Here is a 17,897-nt window from a genome sequence, read left to right on the forward strand (position 1 = left end):
CAAGATTGCATTCTTGTTTTAGGGCTGAATAATACTCCGTATTCCATACAGACACGCACACACAGTGGGATATTCTTTATAGATCATCTGTCACTTCTTTATCCATTCATCTGTCAGTGGACACTTGGACTGCTTCCATAGTTTGGCTGTTGTAAATAACAGGGGTGCGTATATTCTTTTGTTGTTTTATTTTTGGGGTAAATACCCAGTAGCGTGATTACTGGTTGTAGGCTAGTTCCGTTTAATTTTTCCGAGAGAGAGCGTGTGTGTGCCGGTGGGGGAGGGGCGAAAGGAAAGGCGGGGAGAGAATCTTGAACAGGCTTCACGCCCGTCATGAAGCCTGACACAGGCAGGGCTCAGTCTCACAACCATGAGATCACGACCTGAGCCCAAACCAAGAGTTGACAAAAAAAAAAAAAAAAGGGTTGACACTTAACCGACTGAGCCACCCAGGTGCCCCGAGTAGTTCTGTTTTTAACTTTTAATTTAACTTAATTTAATTTTATTTTTATTCTTTTTTAACTAATCTCTCTGCCCGATGGAGGGCTCGAACTCACGACCCCAAGACCAAGAGTTGCATGCTCTACCGACTGAGCCAGCCAGACGCCCCTACTTTTTAACTTTTCGAGGAGGCTTCATCCTGTTTTCCACAGTGGCTGCACCAGTGTGCATTCCCACCAGCAGTGCAAGAAGGTTCCTTAGTGGGGTGATTTGGGGCAAATCGTCAGTGAGCTGACGACAGTAAGACACGGCCACCTGCCGAGTACCTGCTTGGTGTGCCAGGGGCACTGTGCTCTGGGCACCTCCTACGGCTCACGGGTACTGCGGTGGTGCCCATTTAGCAGATGAGGTGTAGGTTGGCTGACGGGTGTCCCCAAGGCCACGTGGCTGGCGAGACGAAAACCAGGCAGCCCGTGTCCCGGGGCTGGTTCTGTGACTGCGATACTGCTTCTCTGCCCATGGGAGGAGGGCTCGCATGTTTGTCGCTCACGAAACACTACTGAGTGCTGTGCACCTGTGTTGGGAGCTTCAGGCTGATGTTGGGTGAGCTTCCAGAGCGTCTGGTTATTCTGGCCTGTTCTGAGCCAGCATTCGGGGTCTGTTTGCCTCCCAGGCTCCGTGAAGTGTGGTTTTTGATCCCTTCCCTCTGTCTCATCTGGAGAAGCTAACACACTGGGTGCTAAGAAAACTTCTGGGAGCCCCCCGAGTGGCTGGTCTTCACCACCCATCTCTCCAGGGTCCCGTCCTTAGAAAGACAAACCAAAAGGGTATGTTTCTCCTCTGATCTCCAGTGACCTTGAAACAGCCCTGTTACAGACAGCACGAGAGATCAACAAAGAGCTGCGTGCACAGGTCCGCCCATCGATGGCAGAGTCTGCCAAGGAGGCCATTCCTGAGCCCGTGTCACCTTGCTGGGAGATAGAAAAGTATGGTGAATGGGCGCCTGGCTGGCTCAGTCAGCGGAGCGGGTGACTCTTGATCTCGGGGTTGTGGGTTCAAGCCCCACATTGGGTGCAGAGATTACTTAAAAAAATAAAATCGTAAAAAAAAGTACAGTGAAGATACAGCTCAGCGAGAAGCAGATTTTATAAGTGTAACATAGGCTTGTTATAGAAATGGTAAACAATTAGAGAAAAAAACTATTTTGGTATTTTTCCTCTCTCTTCCATACCTATAATTTAAATGTTTAGTCATTCCACATTCTATCTTGATTTGTCCACCTGGTAATAGATTGTCTTATCCCTGTCCAGTAGCCATCTGTGATAGGATTTTTATTTTATTAAAAAAAATTTTGTTAATGTTTATTGTTGAGAGAGGGAGAGAGACAGCAAGCAGGGGAGGGGCAGAGAGAGAGGGAGAAACGAGTCTGTAGCAGGCTCCAGGCTCTGAGCCATCAGCACAGAGCCCAACATGGGGCTCGAACTCATGGACTATGAGATCATGACCTGAGCTAAGTCGGTTAAGACACTTAACCGACTGAGCCACCCAGGCGCCCCTGTGATAGGATTTTTAATGGCTATGCTCTTTCCTGCCGCTTAGGTACACCACAGATTATTCATTTTGTCTCCCGCTTCGTCTATCTTAAATTTTGATGTCCTGACATAGCCTGACGGGTTCAATCTCTGCACATCTCGGAGTGTGTGTGTTTGTGTGTGTGTGTGTGTGTGTGTGTGTGTAAAAGGCTCCAGGTGTCTCGTTTTGCATCTTTGTAACTGTGTTGCAGAGAGTGAGGATAAAAACCACCCCCGGGAAGGGCAAACCTGTGGCCTTGCTGGGGTCCTGCCTTCTCAGCCCTTGTGCGGACCTGAGGTTTTTCCCTCCAGGACCACATTCATTGCTCAGGGGTGCCCTTCCTTAAATGCCTCCTTGTACCTGTGCTCCGGGCTGTTGGACAATGGCTGCATTCAGACGTGTGTGCAAATGAGGGAGAAAGATTTAGGAGGTGGGTGGGGCTTTGCCCTCCTGCTGCCTTGTTTTTGCCCCAGGGTGAGTTCAGAAAACAGAGGTCAGGAACTTAAGGAGAAAACACTCAGACAATGTTATTTATTAACCAGTGGGGTAAGAATCTTGAAATAGGGTGTTGGTTGCTCAGAAGAGAGGGGGTGTTGGGAATGTTTTAGGGACGCTGTAGAAAACCTATCAAATGACTTATCCTTGGGATTAGCTGTTCGGTGGGCCGGTTCTGTCCCGTTTCTTGTTAGTGTTGGCCCGGAATGGACTTAAGGGCAAAGTTATTTCTGAGTTCCTAAGATTTTATGGAGATGATGTCATTCTTTCTTTTCAAATCTAAATTTTCATCAGATTAAGTGATAGGAGCCTGAATTTCAAGTACAGGGTCAAAGAAACTTGGATCAGGGAGTGGCCTTTTAACCACCATCTTGCCCAAAGATTCATAAATAAAACAGGGGCAGTGTTTTGTTTGCTCCGCGCTGTGTGTAAAAAAAAAAAAAAAAAAAAAAATCTGCAGCAATATTTTTATTTTTTTATTTTAAAAAAAAAAATTTTTTTTTCAACGTTTATTTATTTTTGGGACAGAGAGAGACAGAGCATGAACGGGCGAGGGGCAGAGAGAGAGGGAGACACAGAATCGGAAACAGGCTCCAGGCTCTGAGCCATCAGCCCAGAGCCCGACGCGGGGCTCGAACTCACGGACCACGAGATCGTGACCTGGCTGAAGTCGGACGCTTAACCGACTGCGCCACCCAGGAGCCCCCTTTTTTTAAATCACTTAATGTTATAGAAAAGTCAGCTTTTCTTGGGAAAGGTCAGATCTGGAAATGGTGGGCCCAGTTTCTCCTGGGCAGTGGCTGGCTGAATGGGGTGGCTCCTGCCTCAGTTTACCCCTGCCCCCATGGGGCCAGCCTTACTCCTGTCTGCTCCCTGTCTGCTCCCTGTCCAGCTCCCCCCCCCCCCCCGGTAGTGCATTGTCCATTGAGCTTCCTAATTAAGAATACCTTAGGTCTCTGGATGCATTCATGGTCTTGAAAGGCCGGATTAGTGCGAACTGGCTAGTCTTTGCGAGTCTGGGTGTTGATCCTCTCGAAGGCCACCAGAGATACCAGATTCACGCACGCTCTGACAATGGCTGCGTATCCTACTCCTGACAAGAATTCAAGGCTTTTTAGCCTGACCTGGCGTATTTCCCAAGCACGCGTTTCCCAGGTACAAAGGGAAAATTATTAAGACTTGTCACAGGTGGTTTATTGCTGACCCACAAATGATGAAAAAGCCCTTTCATGGATCGTTCTGGCCTGAATTCTTCAGATGGGCATTTTGGGGAGGGAGCATAGCAGCCCATCCTTTTGATTTCCTGGCCCAAACCGAAACACGCGGCCGACTCAGGAGCCCCACTCCCCGGCCTTCCGCCCCCTTCTCCGTTTCCATTTGGTAGAGTTAATTTATTTGTTCATTCATTCACCTTAACGGGTTTCTTTTGCTGCTGCTGCTCTGACCTCTGGATATTCTGACCTGAAGTCTCAGAGCACCCCCTCCCCCCGACTTCTGGCTGTTGGGGACAATGAGACTCAAGACCCCCAAATCCTTTTTGATCGGACGATATGGAGTGATTCTCTTGAACGGAGGTTTGGATCCGTCAGGATAAGAAGTAACCTCATTTCATGTCCTCTTGTTTCGCAAAGACGTGCATTGGTCTCTCCTGACCCCTGAAATGTGTGTCCCTGCTGCATTCGAGAAGGGTCGGGGAGCACCCCAATGCCAAACCAGTCTCTTCTCCGTAGGACCTTGGGGATTTCTGTTAGAAAGGAGCTTCAGATTAACGCTGTGGGCCAGAGAGTGGAAGGTGAGAATCAGTGACCCGCCCCCTTGGTAGGGCTCAGGTCCTGGGGGCACCAGTCCCCAGAGAGACCAGGGAGGTTTTAATGAGGAGGTTGGACCCAGGGTGGGGAGCAGCAAGCCTGGTGGTGGCTCGTTCCTTCGCTCCCGTGAGGGGTTCGCTGCAGAAGAAATCGAGGTTGGAAGATGTTTGCCTACAGGTGTATTTCACCCATCAGCGGCACTTATCAGTGCTCACCATTTCGGAATTACAGACTGGCTGTCCCTCCAGTACAGCCCTGAGGGTCCCTGGCGAGGGGGCTGGGCTGGCCCAGGCGGGAACTGCCACGTGCTCTTGGAAGCCACTGCCGGGTTCTGCATTCTTCCCATTGTAGTTAAGAGCAGGCTTTGGGGGCGTTAATGCATTTCCATGAAGCCCACTACCACTGACCTTTCACATCTGTTCAGAACAATGAAATGGGTTTTTGAGGGGCAGTGTAGCAGCAGCTTGAAAACAAGAATGAAAAAAACCCCTTTCACTGACAGTCACGGTTGAAGGCATCTCGAGAAGAATTTTTCTTTGTTACAGAATCGGTGTGTAAAGGAGGATGTAAAGTTAGGGTTTTTTTTGGCTCGTGTGTACCTATGTATTTGTAATATGTCGTGTTGAGATATGTGTTTACTTAAAATTAAAAGAGGGGCACCTGGGTGGCTCAGTCGGTTCAGCGTCCAACTTTGGCTCAGGTCATGAGCTCATGGTTTCTGAGTTCGAGCCCCGCGTCGGGCTCTGTGCTGACAGCTCGGAGCCTGGAGCCTGTTTCGGATTCTGTGTCTCCCTCTCTCTGACCCTCCCCCGTTCATGCTCTGTCTCTCTCTGTCTCAAAAATAAATAAACGTTAAAAAAAAATTTTTTTTTTTTAAATGAAAAGAAATGCAGGTACATGAGGAAGATATTTCCGTGGTACAGAGAGAGAGAGAAAGTAGGAGATAGAAGTATTGCCCATCACACGTGTCACCCTATAAACAGTATACGTGGAGATGCGATCATTTTGTGTGTGTCCAATCTTCACTGATCATTTTAGACTTGGAGAGATGATTGTTTGCAGGTAAGACAAGCCCTATGGAAAGAGTCATTGACTCAGACCAGTCAATGAATGGTTTTTTTCAAAGACTGATGCAGACTATTAGCAAACAAGACAAAAAACAGTCATTGCTAGACTAGCCCTTCCTTTGCAGGAGGAGGTCAGTGTGACAGTATCTTCTGTTGGTCAGAGGGGAAAGCTAGTCCATGGGAATCCTGGTTGACTTGTTCAGACATAATTCGAGCAGAGTAGAGTTTCTTGGAGACAAACCTCTTGTTCCAGCATAAATCCAGTTACTGGCCACAACAGAAAGCCGGTTAGGTATCTGAGCAGAACCCACTGAGGATGCCTACACAGAATGTTTAGGGCTGGGACAGAAATGGAAAAGAAGCCACCTGGCGGGAGTGGGGGGGGTGCAGAGCGGAGCTAGAACCCCAGTTTGATCTGTGCCCCCCCCGCCCCTCCCCGCTCCAGGGAGTAATAGAGCAGCCCAGGAGAGCCTGGGGGTTCCCGAAACAGGGAGTAGCAGGTGTCTGCCTGTGCAGCATCTCTTGGTAGAAGGAAGGGGGAGCTCCGGAAGCATCCTGGTAAGGCAGAAGCTTGGGCAACTGTGATCCCCCGGGAAAGTGACTCTCGGTGTCCTCCGCCCCTGCAGGGACACTGAAATACTGCACAGTTACTTACACAGTGATGGCCCCTTGTGACCCACCACCCAGCTGAAAGATAGTAAAGCATCTCAGAATTAGCACCTCCTGGGCACCCCTTTCTCTGTCACCCTCTGTCGCTCCCCGGGTCTGCTCTGTCCTAAAAGCTGCCTCCTTTTCCTTCCCTAAAAGTTACACTTTATAAGAAGAAAGGGGGAGGGCGTACCTTTTCTTTTCTAGACTCCATCCTCTCGGGCTTGGTTTGGAATAAAATGGCGGCTTGTCGGGCATTAAAATTGGAAGCGTCTTGTGTGCGTTTCCTGTCGTTGGCTGTAGCAAATTGCTGCACTTCTGCTGTTTGGAAACACTACAAATTTATCACAGTCCTGTAGGTGAGAGGTCCGATCCAGGGCTCACCAGTCGTCCCTGGCGCCTCTGTTCCTCCCGGAGGCCCCAGGGGTGAATCTGTTGCCTTGCCTTTCCCAGCAGCTAGACGCTACCCTGTTCCTTGGTTTATGTCCCTGCCTCTCTCTTCAAAACCGATGCCATCTCCTCTCTCTGACCCTCCCTCTGCCCTCAACTTCCTCTCTGGCTGCGGCCAGGAAAGTTCTGCCTTTTGAGGACCCCTGTGATTACATTGGGCCCACCTGCATAATCCACGAGTGGCTCCTGATGGCCAGGTCCTTAACCTTCATCACCCCTGCCAAGGCCATTTGGCCGTGTAAGGTAACCTGTTCACAGGTCCCGGGGTTAGGTTGTGGGCATCTTTGGGGGCCGTTTTTCTGCCTGCCGCACGTCTCAACTTTCTGCCGGTGACAGTGTGTCGGGTGGATGCCTGAGTGCGGCCAGGCACCACCGAGGATGGGCCGATGAACTTGTACCCCAGTCTAGGCCCCTGTGCTTGTAGGGCAGGCCCCCAGCTGATCTGGGGTTGGCCGTTTCCATTAGACCCAGGATTAGATCCCATGTCACGCTGTCACTGCTTTCAGCCGGGAGCCTCCCACCTTGCTTGCTTCTCTGAGTCTGGTTTTTCATATCCACTCAGGTGGAGTGGGTCATTCTTAGCTCAGTGGGCTCTCTGCTGGGCATGCGGGGTGGCCCTGTCATTTAGGCTGTGTCTGTCAGGCACCCCGTGGGCTCTCCACACGCTCTTGTGCCTCCTTCCTGTGGCAGTGGGGGAGGGGGGAAGGGCAAGTCCGGGTGGGGACCCAGCACTGTCCAACCAACCCCTTCCCAGCTCCCCTCTCTGTTGTTTCCCTTTTCCCCTTGTATTTCCTTCTCTTCCTGGAGGCCCCTGGCCAGGTTCACAGGCTTTTATTTTTATTACTATTTTTTAATGTTTATTTATTTATTTGAGAAAGAGGGAGCGCATGCATGAGCAGAGGAGGGGCAGAGAGAGAGGGAGAGAGAGAGAATCCCAAGCAGGCTCCGTCCGTGCTGTCTGTGTACAGCCCAGTGTGGGACTCGGTCCCATGAACGGTGAGATCATGACGAGCCGAAATCAAGAGTCAAGGGCTTAACTGACTGAGCCACCCAGGCGCCCGCAGATTCACAGGCTTTTAAAACATGCAAAGTACTGTTTATATTTAAAGGGAGATCTCAGGCACAGGTCCAGATTTCTGTTCTTTTCTCGAGAAACCAGAAGCTCTGGCCATCCGGGCCGCGCCCCCTTGGGGGTAGTCTCCTCCATCAGCGCAGTGCACGCTGGGCGGGCTCGTTCGCCAGGCAGCTCCAGGTTACCCCCCTGGCCTGGCAGCTGAATGAGTAGCTTCCTCCAGCGCCTGTTTCCTCTTCCGTGTAGACCGGGGTCCTCACCCGCGGGCAGGACTGTCTTCTGGGGCTGGGGGTAAATCTCTGCTGTGTGTTGGGATGTCTGACAGCCCCTCACGGTGGAGGCCAGGAGGTGCGGGTACACGCCCCCTTCTCCAGCTGCGACCACCAGCAGTGTCCCCGGACGTGGCCGCACGTCCCCTCGGGGGCAGAGCCGCCTGGCTGAGAAGGGCTGTGGACACCTACCCGGTTGCTTACTCGTGAGGCTGCCTGTTGCCGCGGGCTCCGTGCAGGTGTCGCAGACGCGGTCGCTCCCGACCCTCTGCGTTCCCTCTGCCACGGCCCTGGCACGCAGCCTGCCTCTGGGCCCGGAAGAGAAGGTGAGTTGTACCGCGCCGAGGGCAGCTGGGAGGTGGGAGCGCCCGCAGGCCGGGAGGAGCGAGGCCGTCGTGGGCCGGCCCAGCCTCCCCGGGGCCCCAGTGGCTGCCTGTGCCCCGTCTCCGCTACCAGTTCCACCCTTGTGTTCATTTGCTTGACCTGTGAGCCGGGGCCCTGGCGGCGTGTCTGATTTCTACCCTGTGTCCTGTTTAGGTGGCCCTCGTACAGTGGACCGAAAGTGTGGGGCTGACCCTGGTGGGCCGGGACCAGTCTTCCATGCAGCTGAGGACCCCTGGCGACCAGATCCTGAACTTCACCATCTTACAGATCTTCCCTTTCACCTACGAAAGCAAGCGCATGGGCATCATCGTGCGGGTGAGTTACCCTCCTTCTGACTTCAAGTGAGTAAATAACTCAAGCGGGCTGGCTGCTTGTGCCCCTGTAGCTCCGCGTCCTTTCTTAACCCTTTCCTACCCTCTTGATCGTGACGTCTGTTGTCCAGACTCAGAAGAGAATGTAATTGCCTGAGCAGAAACGGTATCAGTCCCTCAGGCGGACAAGACCTCGGAGAGCTGATCGGCTTCTGGTTAACCTCGTTCTAGACTAGGGAAAGGTCTAACGTATGCAGATGGGGCGTTTCTTGGTAATAATACATTTCTCATTGTGTACGCTTTTGTTGAACCCAACATACCTCTCTCGAGGTGAGGTTGACATCAGCGAACCATTTTGAAGTGAGTAACTCAGTGGCATTTAGGACTGCCGTCAAGTTTCAAAACATCTTCGTCACCCTAAAAGGAACCCTCCTACCCATGAAGTAGCGGCCCCGCATTCTTCTAGTCCTGGAACCACCGCTCTGCTCTCCATCTCTAGGGATTTACCTACACCGGATGGTTCGTGTAACTGCATTCCTGTGACACGTGACCCATCCGGCATAATGTTGTCTAGGTTCATTCACTTTGTAGTAGGCATCAGAACTCCATTCCTTTTTTTTTTTTTTTTTTAATGTTTATTTATTTCTGAGACAGAGACAGCATGAGTTGGGGAGGGGCAGAGAAAGAGGGTCGAGATGCAGAATCCGAAACAGGCTCCAGGCTCTGAGCTGTCAGCACAGAGCCCTGTGCGGGGCTCAAACCCACGAACTGCGAGATCATGACCTGAGCAGAAGTCGGACTCTCAACCGACTCAGCCACCCAGGTGCCCTGAACGCCATTCCTTTTTATGGCTGCATCTGTTGAAAGACACTTGGGTTGTTTCCACCTTTTGACTGTTGGGAATGGTGCTACTTTGAGTATTCGTGTACAAGGATTTGAAGATCTGTTTTCAGCTCTTTGGGGTATATACTTAGGAGTGGAGTTGCTGGGTCCTGCTGGGTCCGTTACCCACTTGCTGGATAATTCCATCTTTTAGCTTTATGAAGAACCTCCAAATGGTTTTCTGTCATGTTGCACCATTTTGCATTCCGCCAGCAATGTAGGAAGGTTCCGGTTTCTCCACATCTTCGCCAACACTTTTTATTTTCCTTCTTCACTATTTTGATTAGAGCCATTTTTGTGGTTGCAAAGTGGTATCTCGCTGAGGTTGTGATTTGCATTAACTTTATGACTAACGATGTTGAGCATATTTTCATGTGCTTATTGGCCGATTTTATATCTTCTGTGGAGAAATGCATATTCAAATCCTTTGCCCGCCTTTTAATTTGGTTGTCTTCATTGTTGAGTTGTAAGTGTTCTTTATATAGTGTGGCTATTAGACCCTTATCAGAGAGATGCTCTGCAAATATTTTCTCTTTCTCTCTAGGTTGTCTTTTTATTTTTATTTTTTTGTCTTTTCAGTTTCTTTGATAAAATTTCTTTGATTCACAGAAGTTACTAATTTTGGTGAAGCCTAATTTATCTTTTTTCTTTTGTTGCTCTTAGGTGTCATATCCAAGACTTTATCGTTAAATCCAAGCTCATGAAAATTTACTCCTATGTATCTTTTTAAGAGTTTTGTAGTTTTGGCTCTTTCAGTCATCGATCCCTTTGGGGTTAATTTTTGTATATGGTGTGAGGTAGGGGTTCAGCTTCATCCTCTTGCACGTGTGCAAACGTTGTTCCAGCACCATTTGGTGAAGGGACCGTTGTTTATCCACTGAGTGGCCTTGGCATCCTTGTTGTAATTCAGTATTTTCAATGGTTTTTCATTCGTACAGTCACTGAAGTTATCGGGAAAATACAGCGATCGTTCAGCAGCATCATTTTGTCATATTTATTTCAAATTGTGTTGTTATACATTTTGAAACTTGTATTGCAGTATAACCTACACAGAGAACTGTGCAAACATCATAAGCGTGCAGCTCAGGTGTCTACAAAGTTAGCACACCCACGTCACCAGCATCCAGAGCAAAGATCAGAATCCCACCCATTGTCACCCCAGCAACTCCGTTGTGCCCCTTCCTGATCACCTACATCCCTCTCTCTCCTCACAGAGATATGACCACTCTGTTGATTTCTACCACTGATTAATCTCTTTTTTGAGATTTTTTCTTTATAGAAATCATGCAGGAGTTTCCTTTTCATGTTTGAGTACATTTGCTCAAATTTATATTTTTAAGATTCATCCATGTTTTTGTGGGTATTGTAGTTTTAAAACGTTTTTATTTTTATTTATTTATTTAAATTGTTTTACATGTTTATTTTGAGAGAGAGAGAGACAGAGAGTGAGAGGGGAGGGGCAGAGAGAGAGGGAGACATAGAACCCGAAGCAGGCTCCAGGCTCTGAGCTATCAGCACAGAGCCTGACGTGGGGCTTGAACTCATGAACCGTGGAATCATGACCTGAGCCGAAGTTGGACACTTAACCGATGGAGCCACCCAGGTACCCCTAAAAAAGTTTTTAAAGGAATAAAACATTGTGTGTTCAACTGAAGGCCCGTCTGCCCCTCCTGGATATGCCTCCTTTTTATTCCTGCACCAAATTCAAAATTTTAATGAATTTTAAAATACTATTATCAGACATGTTTGGGTATAAGTAACCTGTATTATGGTTGTGCATATTTTTATTCTTTGTATGAGTGGCATCGTATCATAATCTCACTTCCTGTTTTAAATTTTGTTAATGTTTATTTATTTTTGAGAGAGAGACAGAGCACAAGTGGGGGAGGGGCAGAGAGAGAGGGAGACCCAGAATCCGAAGCAGGCTCCAGGCTCCGAGCTGTCAGCACAGAGCCTGACGCGGGGCTCGAATTCATGGACCACGAGATCATGACCTGAGCTGAAGTCGGATGCTTAACCGACTGAGCCACCCAGGCGCTCCAAGGGAGCTTTAAAAGTGCAGATCACTTTCATCCCATCCAGATCTGTTTTGGTCTTGGGATGGCTCCTTGGTATTTGTAAGGTTTTTCACATTATTCGGCTTGATTGGGGTAAACCCTGCTCAATCCTGGGCAACTTCAGAATGTGACTCCTCTTTTTGGTTTGGTCTTTAAAAGAAAGGAGATTCCCCTCTTCTTTGATGTACCCAAGTGTGTTATGCCTGAAAGATCAAAGAGCTGTAGGTTCTATTATAGTAAGTTGGTAACAGTAGTGTGAGTACTTAGCGATCAGGGTAATTAGGAGCAGAGGTACCAGTGACAGTAGGGATGGTTTCGGCTGTAGGAACAGCAATAACATGATGACAGGTAGCGTTTAATGATGCTCGTTGTGTGCCAGCGGCTGTTCTAAAGGATTTCCAGAAACTCACTCATTAATCCTTAGCATAAGCCAACAAGGTAGGTACCATTTTGATTGGCATTTGACAAAGGAGAAAATGGAAGGGTAGGGAGGCTCAGCATTCTCCCCACGTTCACACAGCTGGATAATGGCAGAGCTGGGGCTGGACCCCAGGTGATATGGCCCCCAAGTCCAGGCTCTTTAACCACTATGACCTAGGAGTTTGGGTGTGGTGAGTGGGGCATCGAAAAGCTTGTGGAGCACCCCTAGTAATGCTGGAGTACTGTGTCGTGTGTTCTGCCTGGCAGATTTCCCCACACTTAGCGGTATAAAACGGTAGAAGGTAGTATCTCACGGGGTCTGTGGGCCAGGAATCTGGGTGCAGCTTCGCTGGGTCCTCTGGCCTGTGGTTTCTCACAGGCCGCTGTCATCCGGGGGTCAGCCGGGGCAGGATCCAGCTGAAAACCAGATAAAATCAGTGCTGTGGGTGGGATTCGGCTCCTTGCGGTTTTGGACGGAAGGCTTTAGTTCTCCGCTCTTTTGGTAGGAGGCCACCCTCGTTCACTGTTCCACCCGCCTCCCTGTAGGTCAGCTCCCTTGTCAGCGGGCTTCATCAGAGTGAGCAAGATGGAGGGCAGAGTCTTTGCAACCTGATGTCAGAACTGGCCTCCCATCGCTTCTGCCTTGCTTACTAGAAGCTGGTTACAGGGTCCAACCCCCACTCAGTGGGAGTGGGTCTCACCAGGGCATGGAGTATGAGGGAGTGGGGGTCATTGGAGGGGGTAGGGGTCATTGGAGGGGGTAGGGGTCATTGGAGGGAGTAGGGGTCACGGGAGGGGGTAGGGGTCATTGGAGAGGACAGGGGTCTTTTGAGGGGGCAGGGGTCATTGGAGGGGGGGCAGGGGTCATTGGAGGGGGTAGGGGTCATTGGAGGGAGTAGGGGTCACGGGAGGGGGTAGGGGTCATGGGAGGGGCAGGGGTCATTGGAAGGGGTAGGGGTCTTTGGAGGGGGCAGGGGTCATTGGAGGGGGTGGGGGTCATTGGAGGGGGTAGGGGTCTTTGGAGGAGGTAGGGGTCATGGGAGGGACTAGGGGTCATTGGGAGCCACAGAAGAAACAGCTCCATGAGCTGCTGTTCTGATGACCCAGTGACACAGCCTGAATGTGCTTTGAATTTTTGTTAACATTTATTTATTTTTTGAGAAAGAGAGAGAGACAGAGCATGAGTGGGGGAGGGGCAGAGAGAAGAAGACACAAAATCCAAAGCTGTCAGCACAGAGCCCGATGTGGGGCTCGAACCCATGGACTGTGAGATCATGACCTGAGCCAAAGTCGGACACCCAACCGAGTGAGCCACCTAGGGGCCCCGAATGTGCTTTGAAAAAGACACATTTTAAGGGATTTTTATGTCCCTGATTCCAACTTTTGTGTGGGAGGGGAGCTTTTTCTCCCATGCTGCTGCTGCTTTTCTCACTGGCCCATACCTGGTCTGACCCATGGCTTCTAGACTGTATCTTGAGCACACATCTGATGTCAAGAACGTGGCCTGGCAGCTGCAGCACAGATCCTGTGTGTGGGTGTTTCCTGGGGAATCAGAGTCATTAATCGCCTCCGGAATCGCTTTTGTTCCAGCCTTTATTTTTTCAAGTTCTAGGACCGGGGTCTCCGCTGAAGTCATTCGAGGGTTGAATCATCATCAGATAGTACCCAGTATCAGCCGTTCTAGGATAAGTGAGCAATATATCCGCCCTTCCTTTAGCTGTGAAGGGCTTTCATTCCCAGATACACGTCCTATTTTATGACATGTGGGTCCACATCTTCTCACAGCAAGAACAGGGCCCTGTACCTTGAAGTAGGGGATACTTACTGGATGGGAAAAATCTATCATTAAACTTTTTTTTTAATGTTTACTTTTGAGAGAGAAAGAGACAGACAGACAAAGCATGATTGGGGGAGGGGCAGAGGGACAGGGAGACCCAGAATCCGAAGCAGGCTCCAGGCTCCGAGCTGTCAGCACAGAACCCCATTCGGGACTCGGACTCATGACCCGTGAGATCATGACCTGAGCTGAAGTCGGATGCTTAACCGACTGAGCCACCCAGGCGCCCCTATATCTATCATTATTTTAAAATAGCATCCCCCCCCCTTCCAAGGTTATGGAAAACAAACCAACTCGACATTGAATTAAAGCATTCAGAACAGATACATACATCAAGAGCTCAAATTGTTCTTTGTTTTCACCACCAAAGACCAACCATTCATCCCTCTTCAGAGACTTTCCCTTTTAGTTTTTTTTCTACGCGTATACGAGTGTAAATACCCACACGCATTTGTATGAACTTGGCATTGAGCGTCACATGAGGCTTTCTAAACTCTTCCCCCTGTTGAACAATATGGATGGTGGAAATTTTCTCATATTAGTAAAGTGTGATTTTTATGATTTTAATGCATGCGTGGTGTTTTGTTGAAAAAATATACCATTATTTGATTAAATATTCTCAGATACTGCACATTTTTCATTTCTCACTACTAAAAGTCAGTCTGTGAGCACCTGTCTTTGTTAGGCTGGCTTTAATGACATGCGTATTATTGCTAAGTTTTGTTTTCTGACCTGTCTCCCTCCTTATCCTTGCCTTTGACCCGTGGAAATCAGCCTTCGGGGCAAGTGGACAGGTTCTCCATTCTCCAGAAACCTCCCTAAACTCTTCTAAGGCAGCCGTTCTCGCCCTGGGGCCATTTTGCCCCCAAGGGGACATTCGAAAAAGTTGGGAGACATTTTGGTCGTCTCAAGTCAGGGTTGACCTCCTCTCCTAGGTAGAGGCCAAGATGCCTCCTCACGAAGAATAACCCACCCCAAACGTTAATTGTGCCAGGGCCAGCAGCTTAGTTCTCATGCAGCCAGATCCTGGCTGGTTATTTGGAAATACCCACCCGGTCACCTGAGGTGAGGGAATGTCAGCTCCACTGTGACACATGTTGGTTTGGTGACTGTTGGCAGTTACGGGCTCACTCACCTCGCTCACCAGCCCTCCTGACGCGTGCGAGCTCTTGGATGGCACTTGGCAGGGACTTGCAGGCAAAGTCCTTCCCTGGTGTGCATCTCTGCCTTCTGGGGTTTCCTTGGGGGCTCGTGCGCTTGTGTCTCTGAAAGGAAGGCTGCCGTCGCCCGCCCTAGTTCTGTTGCGTGCAGATGTTCCACTGCCCTCCCCCGGCCCGTCCCACGCGGAACGATGGAGGCCGATCGGTGCTGTAGATCAGACCCTTGTCATTGTTTGCATAGAAGAGGCCTTTGAACAGGGGCCAGGATGAGACCACGGTGGAAAAAGATGAGGCCCCAAAACAATGCCGCGCAACTGGCAGCTCTCCGTAAACGTACAGCGTGATCTCGCCATCGTATGGGAGCGAGGTAACCTTGTGATGAACCGAGTGGGAGGAAGTGAGTAACGGGAGGAGACAGTCGGTGCAGTGTTTGAATTGGACGAGCCGTCCGCGCCCTCCAGAGCGCCCTTCGCAGTAGAGGAAACTGGGGAGGGGACGCTATTTCCTACGGCTCTGTTGTCAGGCACCGTTCGGGTTGAGGCAAGAGGGAAAAAAGCCCCGGGATGCTTCCGTGCTCAGACCCCACGGCTCTCTCCGGCCCGAGTCACAAGCAGGCGTGGGTGTGTGGGATCCGTCAGAGGTGAAGCATGGCTGCTGCTGGCTTTAGAGACGCAGGTGCCGGTTCGTGGCCGGCAGGCGCTTTTGTGAGCAAGCGTGTAGTTCTCAAAGATTATCAGCGATGAGAGGGCCCTGGAAAGCTGTTCTGAAGAAGGAGACACGCACCACTCATTTGGCCCTGGGCATTTATCTCGTGTTTAGTTACCGCGTTCACAGGCGGGCTTTCGGGGCTTTCCCGGGGAAGGAAAATTGAGGCATGAGGTGGTAATGGCCATGCTCTGTTCCCTCACCCCTCTCTTCCCCCCCAGGCCCCCCACCCCCGTGGTGGGAGTTCCCGAGGAAGGAGTCACAGAGTAGGAACCAGGGCTGAGAGCCCTTGTTCCCTGAAGCCAGGACTCCTCAGCCTCCGTGCTGTCGACACTGGGGCCAGACGGTTCTTGGTTGTGGCTGTCCTGTGCACTCTGGGACTCTCAGCAGCATCCTTGGCCTCTGTCCGCTGGATGCCAGGAGTAGTCACCCCCTCGTTGTGACAACCAAAAAGGTCTCCAGATACTGCCCCATGCAAAATCCCCTCCATTGAGAACCACTGGGCGAGGCCTTGGTCCCCACACACGGTGCGGTTGAGGGACGCACAGAGTTACCGTCACCCTAGCGGGCTGATCGCGCTGAGTGGGCGTTTTCTGTGTGTCTGGCCCTTGGCTGCGTGCTCTGTGTAGGTGACTTCGTTTAAGCCCCAACAGCCTGCGTGGTAAGAGTTGTTCCTGTTTTACAGATGAGAGAACTGAGGCTTAGAGAAAAGAAGCAGCATGTCCCGAGTGCACACAGCTGAAAGCTGGCGTCGGGTCTAAGCCTTCGACGCCTGGGCTGTGGTGTTATCTACCCCCCCCCCCCCCCCGCCCCGAAAAGCTGGTCAGTGTGAACAAAGATCTGGGTCATTTGATGGCTTGCAAGCCCTCAAGTAGACACGGGTCTGGAATGATCGGGATTAGCAGTTCTCAGTGAAGGCAGTTTGCTCCCCAGGGGACATTTGTTTATGTCTGGAGATATTTGGGCTGTCCCCATGGGGGTGTGGCCGACCTCTAGTGGGGACGGGCCAGGGACGCTGTAGAAGGTCCTGGAATGCACAGGCCAGCCCCCACGGCAAGGAATTCCCCAGCCCATATGTGAACAATGCCAAAACTGAGAACCCCACTCTGGGATAAGTACCTTACTTCCCATCTTTTTGGGTAGACCACAGTTGGGTGATCCTGGCAGTCCTGTGTGTAAATTAAAGATGATCTTACGGGGGCGCCTGGGTGGCTCAGTCAGTTGAGCGGCGACTTCGGCTCAGGTCATGATCTCGTGGTTCGTGGGTTCGAGCCCCGCGTCGGGCTCTGTGCTGACGGCTCGGAGCCCGGAGCCTGCTTCGGATTCTGTGTCTCCCTCTCTCTCTGCCCCTCCCCCGCTCACGCTCTGTCTCTGTCTCTCAAAACTGAATAAACATTTAAAAAAAAAAAAGACCTTACAGCGTGCGAGTCTGTTTCTGCTGAGATAGTAATAACTTTAAAGACAAACTTCTGAAATCCTTTTGATCTTTCTTTCCTCATTTAATGCTTTTCCAAACGCTTTGAGTTTTCTTCTATTTTCTGTGGCCTTTGCCCCCAAGTGAGTGCCGCGCCCCCCTCCGCCCCCTTCTGGCTTTTTATCTTTGGCCAAGTGACAAAACATCGGCGTCCGCTGAGTTTGTATGCCATCTGTCATGGGAGGTGGGCACTGGAGCAGAAAGCGGGTGTTCCTCTTGGGTATTCATTCCGCCGGCCCCCCCCCCCCCCCCCCTCTAGGACGAGTCAACGGGAGAGATCACGTTTTACATGAAGGGAGCGGATGTTGTCATGGCTGGGATCGTGCAGTACAATGACTGGCTGGAGGAAGAGGTACGTGGGGTGTGGGGAGCGAGAACCACAGAGACATGTCTTGGAGGCCTTGCGTGGTGTGGTAACATGGGTCTTTGTGCTCGTTGTCTGTGGCTGTGTAACACATCACCCCCAAACGTAGCAGCTTAGAACGACGCAGTTTTATTTCTCATGGATTCTGTGGGCCAGGCATCTGTCCACAGCTTGGCTGGCCGTCCTTTGCAGGGTCTCTCAAGCAGTTGCTTGGGACTGGGGTCTCATCTGAAGGTTCAAGCGGGGCAAGGCCCACGTCCAGGCTCAAGAGTCTGCCCCTCACTGGTTTTTGGCTGGAGGCAGGTGGCAGGAGGGTGGGGATCCTTGAGGGTCCGCGTCACGGGCTGCCTATCTTGATTGGTGATGTGGAGAATTGGCCACAGCAAGGAGAGAAGAAACTCTTGGGTTTGTCGGGTCATTTTTCTTTTGTCTCTCAGCTCCAGGTCGGGGGGTGGGGGGGGGGGGAGGCACAGTTTCCATT

General features: G+C 50.7%; 1 protein-coding gene across 2 annotated transcripts in view; it reads left to right on the forward strand.

The window, feature by feature from the left end:
- The window catches only part of ATP9A (ATPase phospholipid transporting 9A (putative)), a 125,910-nt gene that overhangs the window by 86,784 nt on the left and 21,229 nt on the right, over positions 1-17,897 (forward strand). For both annotated transcript variants that reach the window (XM_053199819.1, XM_027046627.2), the window contains exons 15-16: positions 8,360-8,521; positions 17,312-17,404. In XM_053199819.1, the coding sequence (XP_053055794.1) occupies positions 8,360-8,521; positions 17,312-17,404 (255 nt within the window). The remainder of the gene's footprint in view (positions 1-8,359; positions 8,522-17,311; positions 17,405-17,897) is intronic.

Source organism: Acinonyx jubatus, chromosome A3 (genome assembly GCF_027475565.1).
Source record: "Acinonyx jubatus isolate Ajub_Pintada_27869175 chromosome A3, VMU_Ajub_asm_v1.0, whole genome shotgun sequence".
Taxonomy (NCBI): domain Eukaryota; kingdom Metazoa; phylum Chordata; class Mammalia; order Carnivora; family Felidae; genus Acinonyx; species Acinonyx jubatus.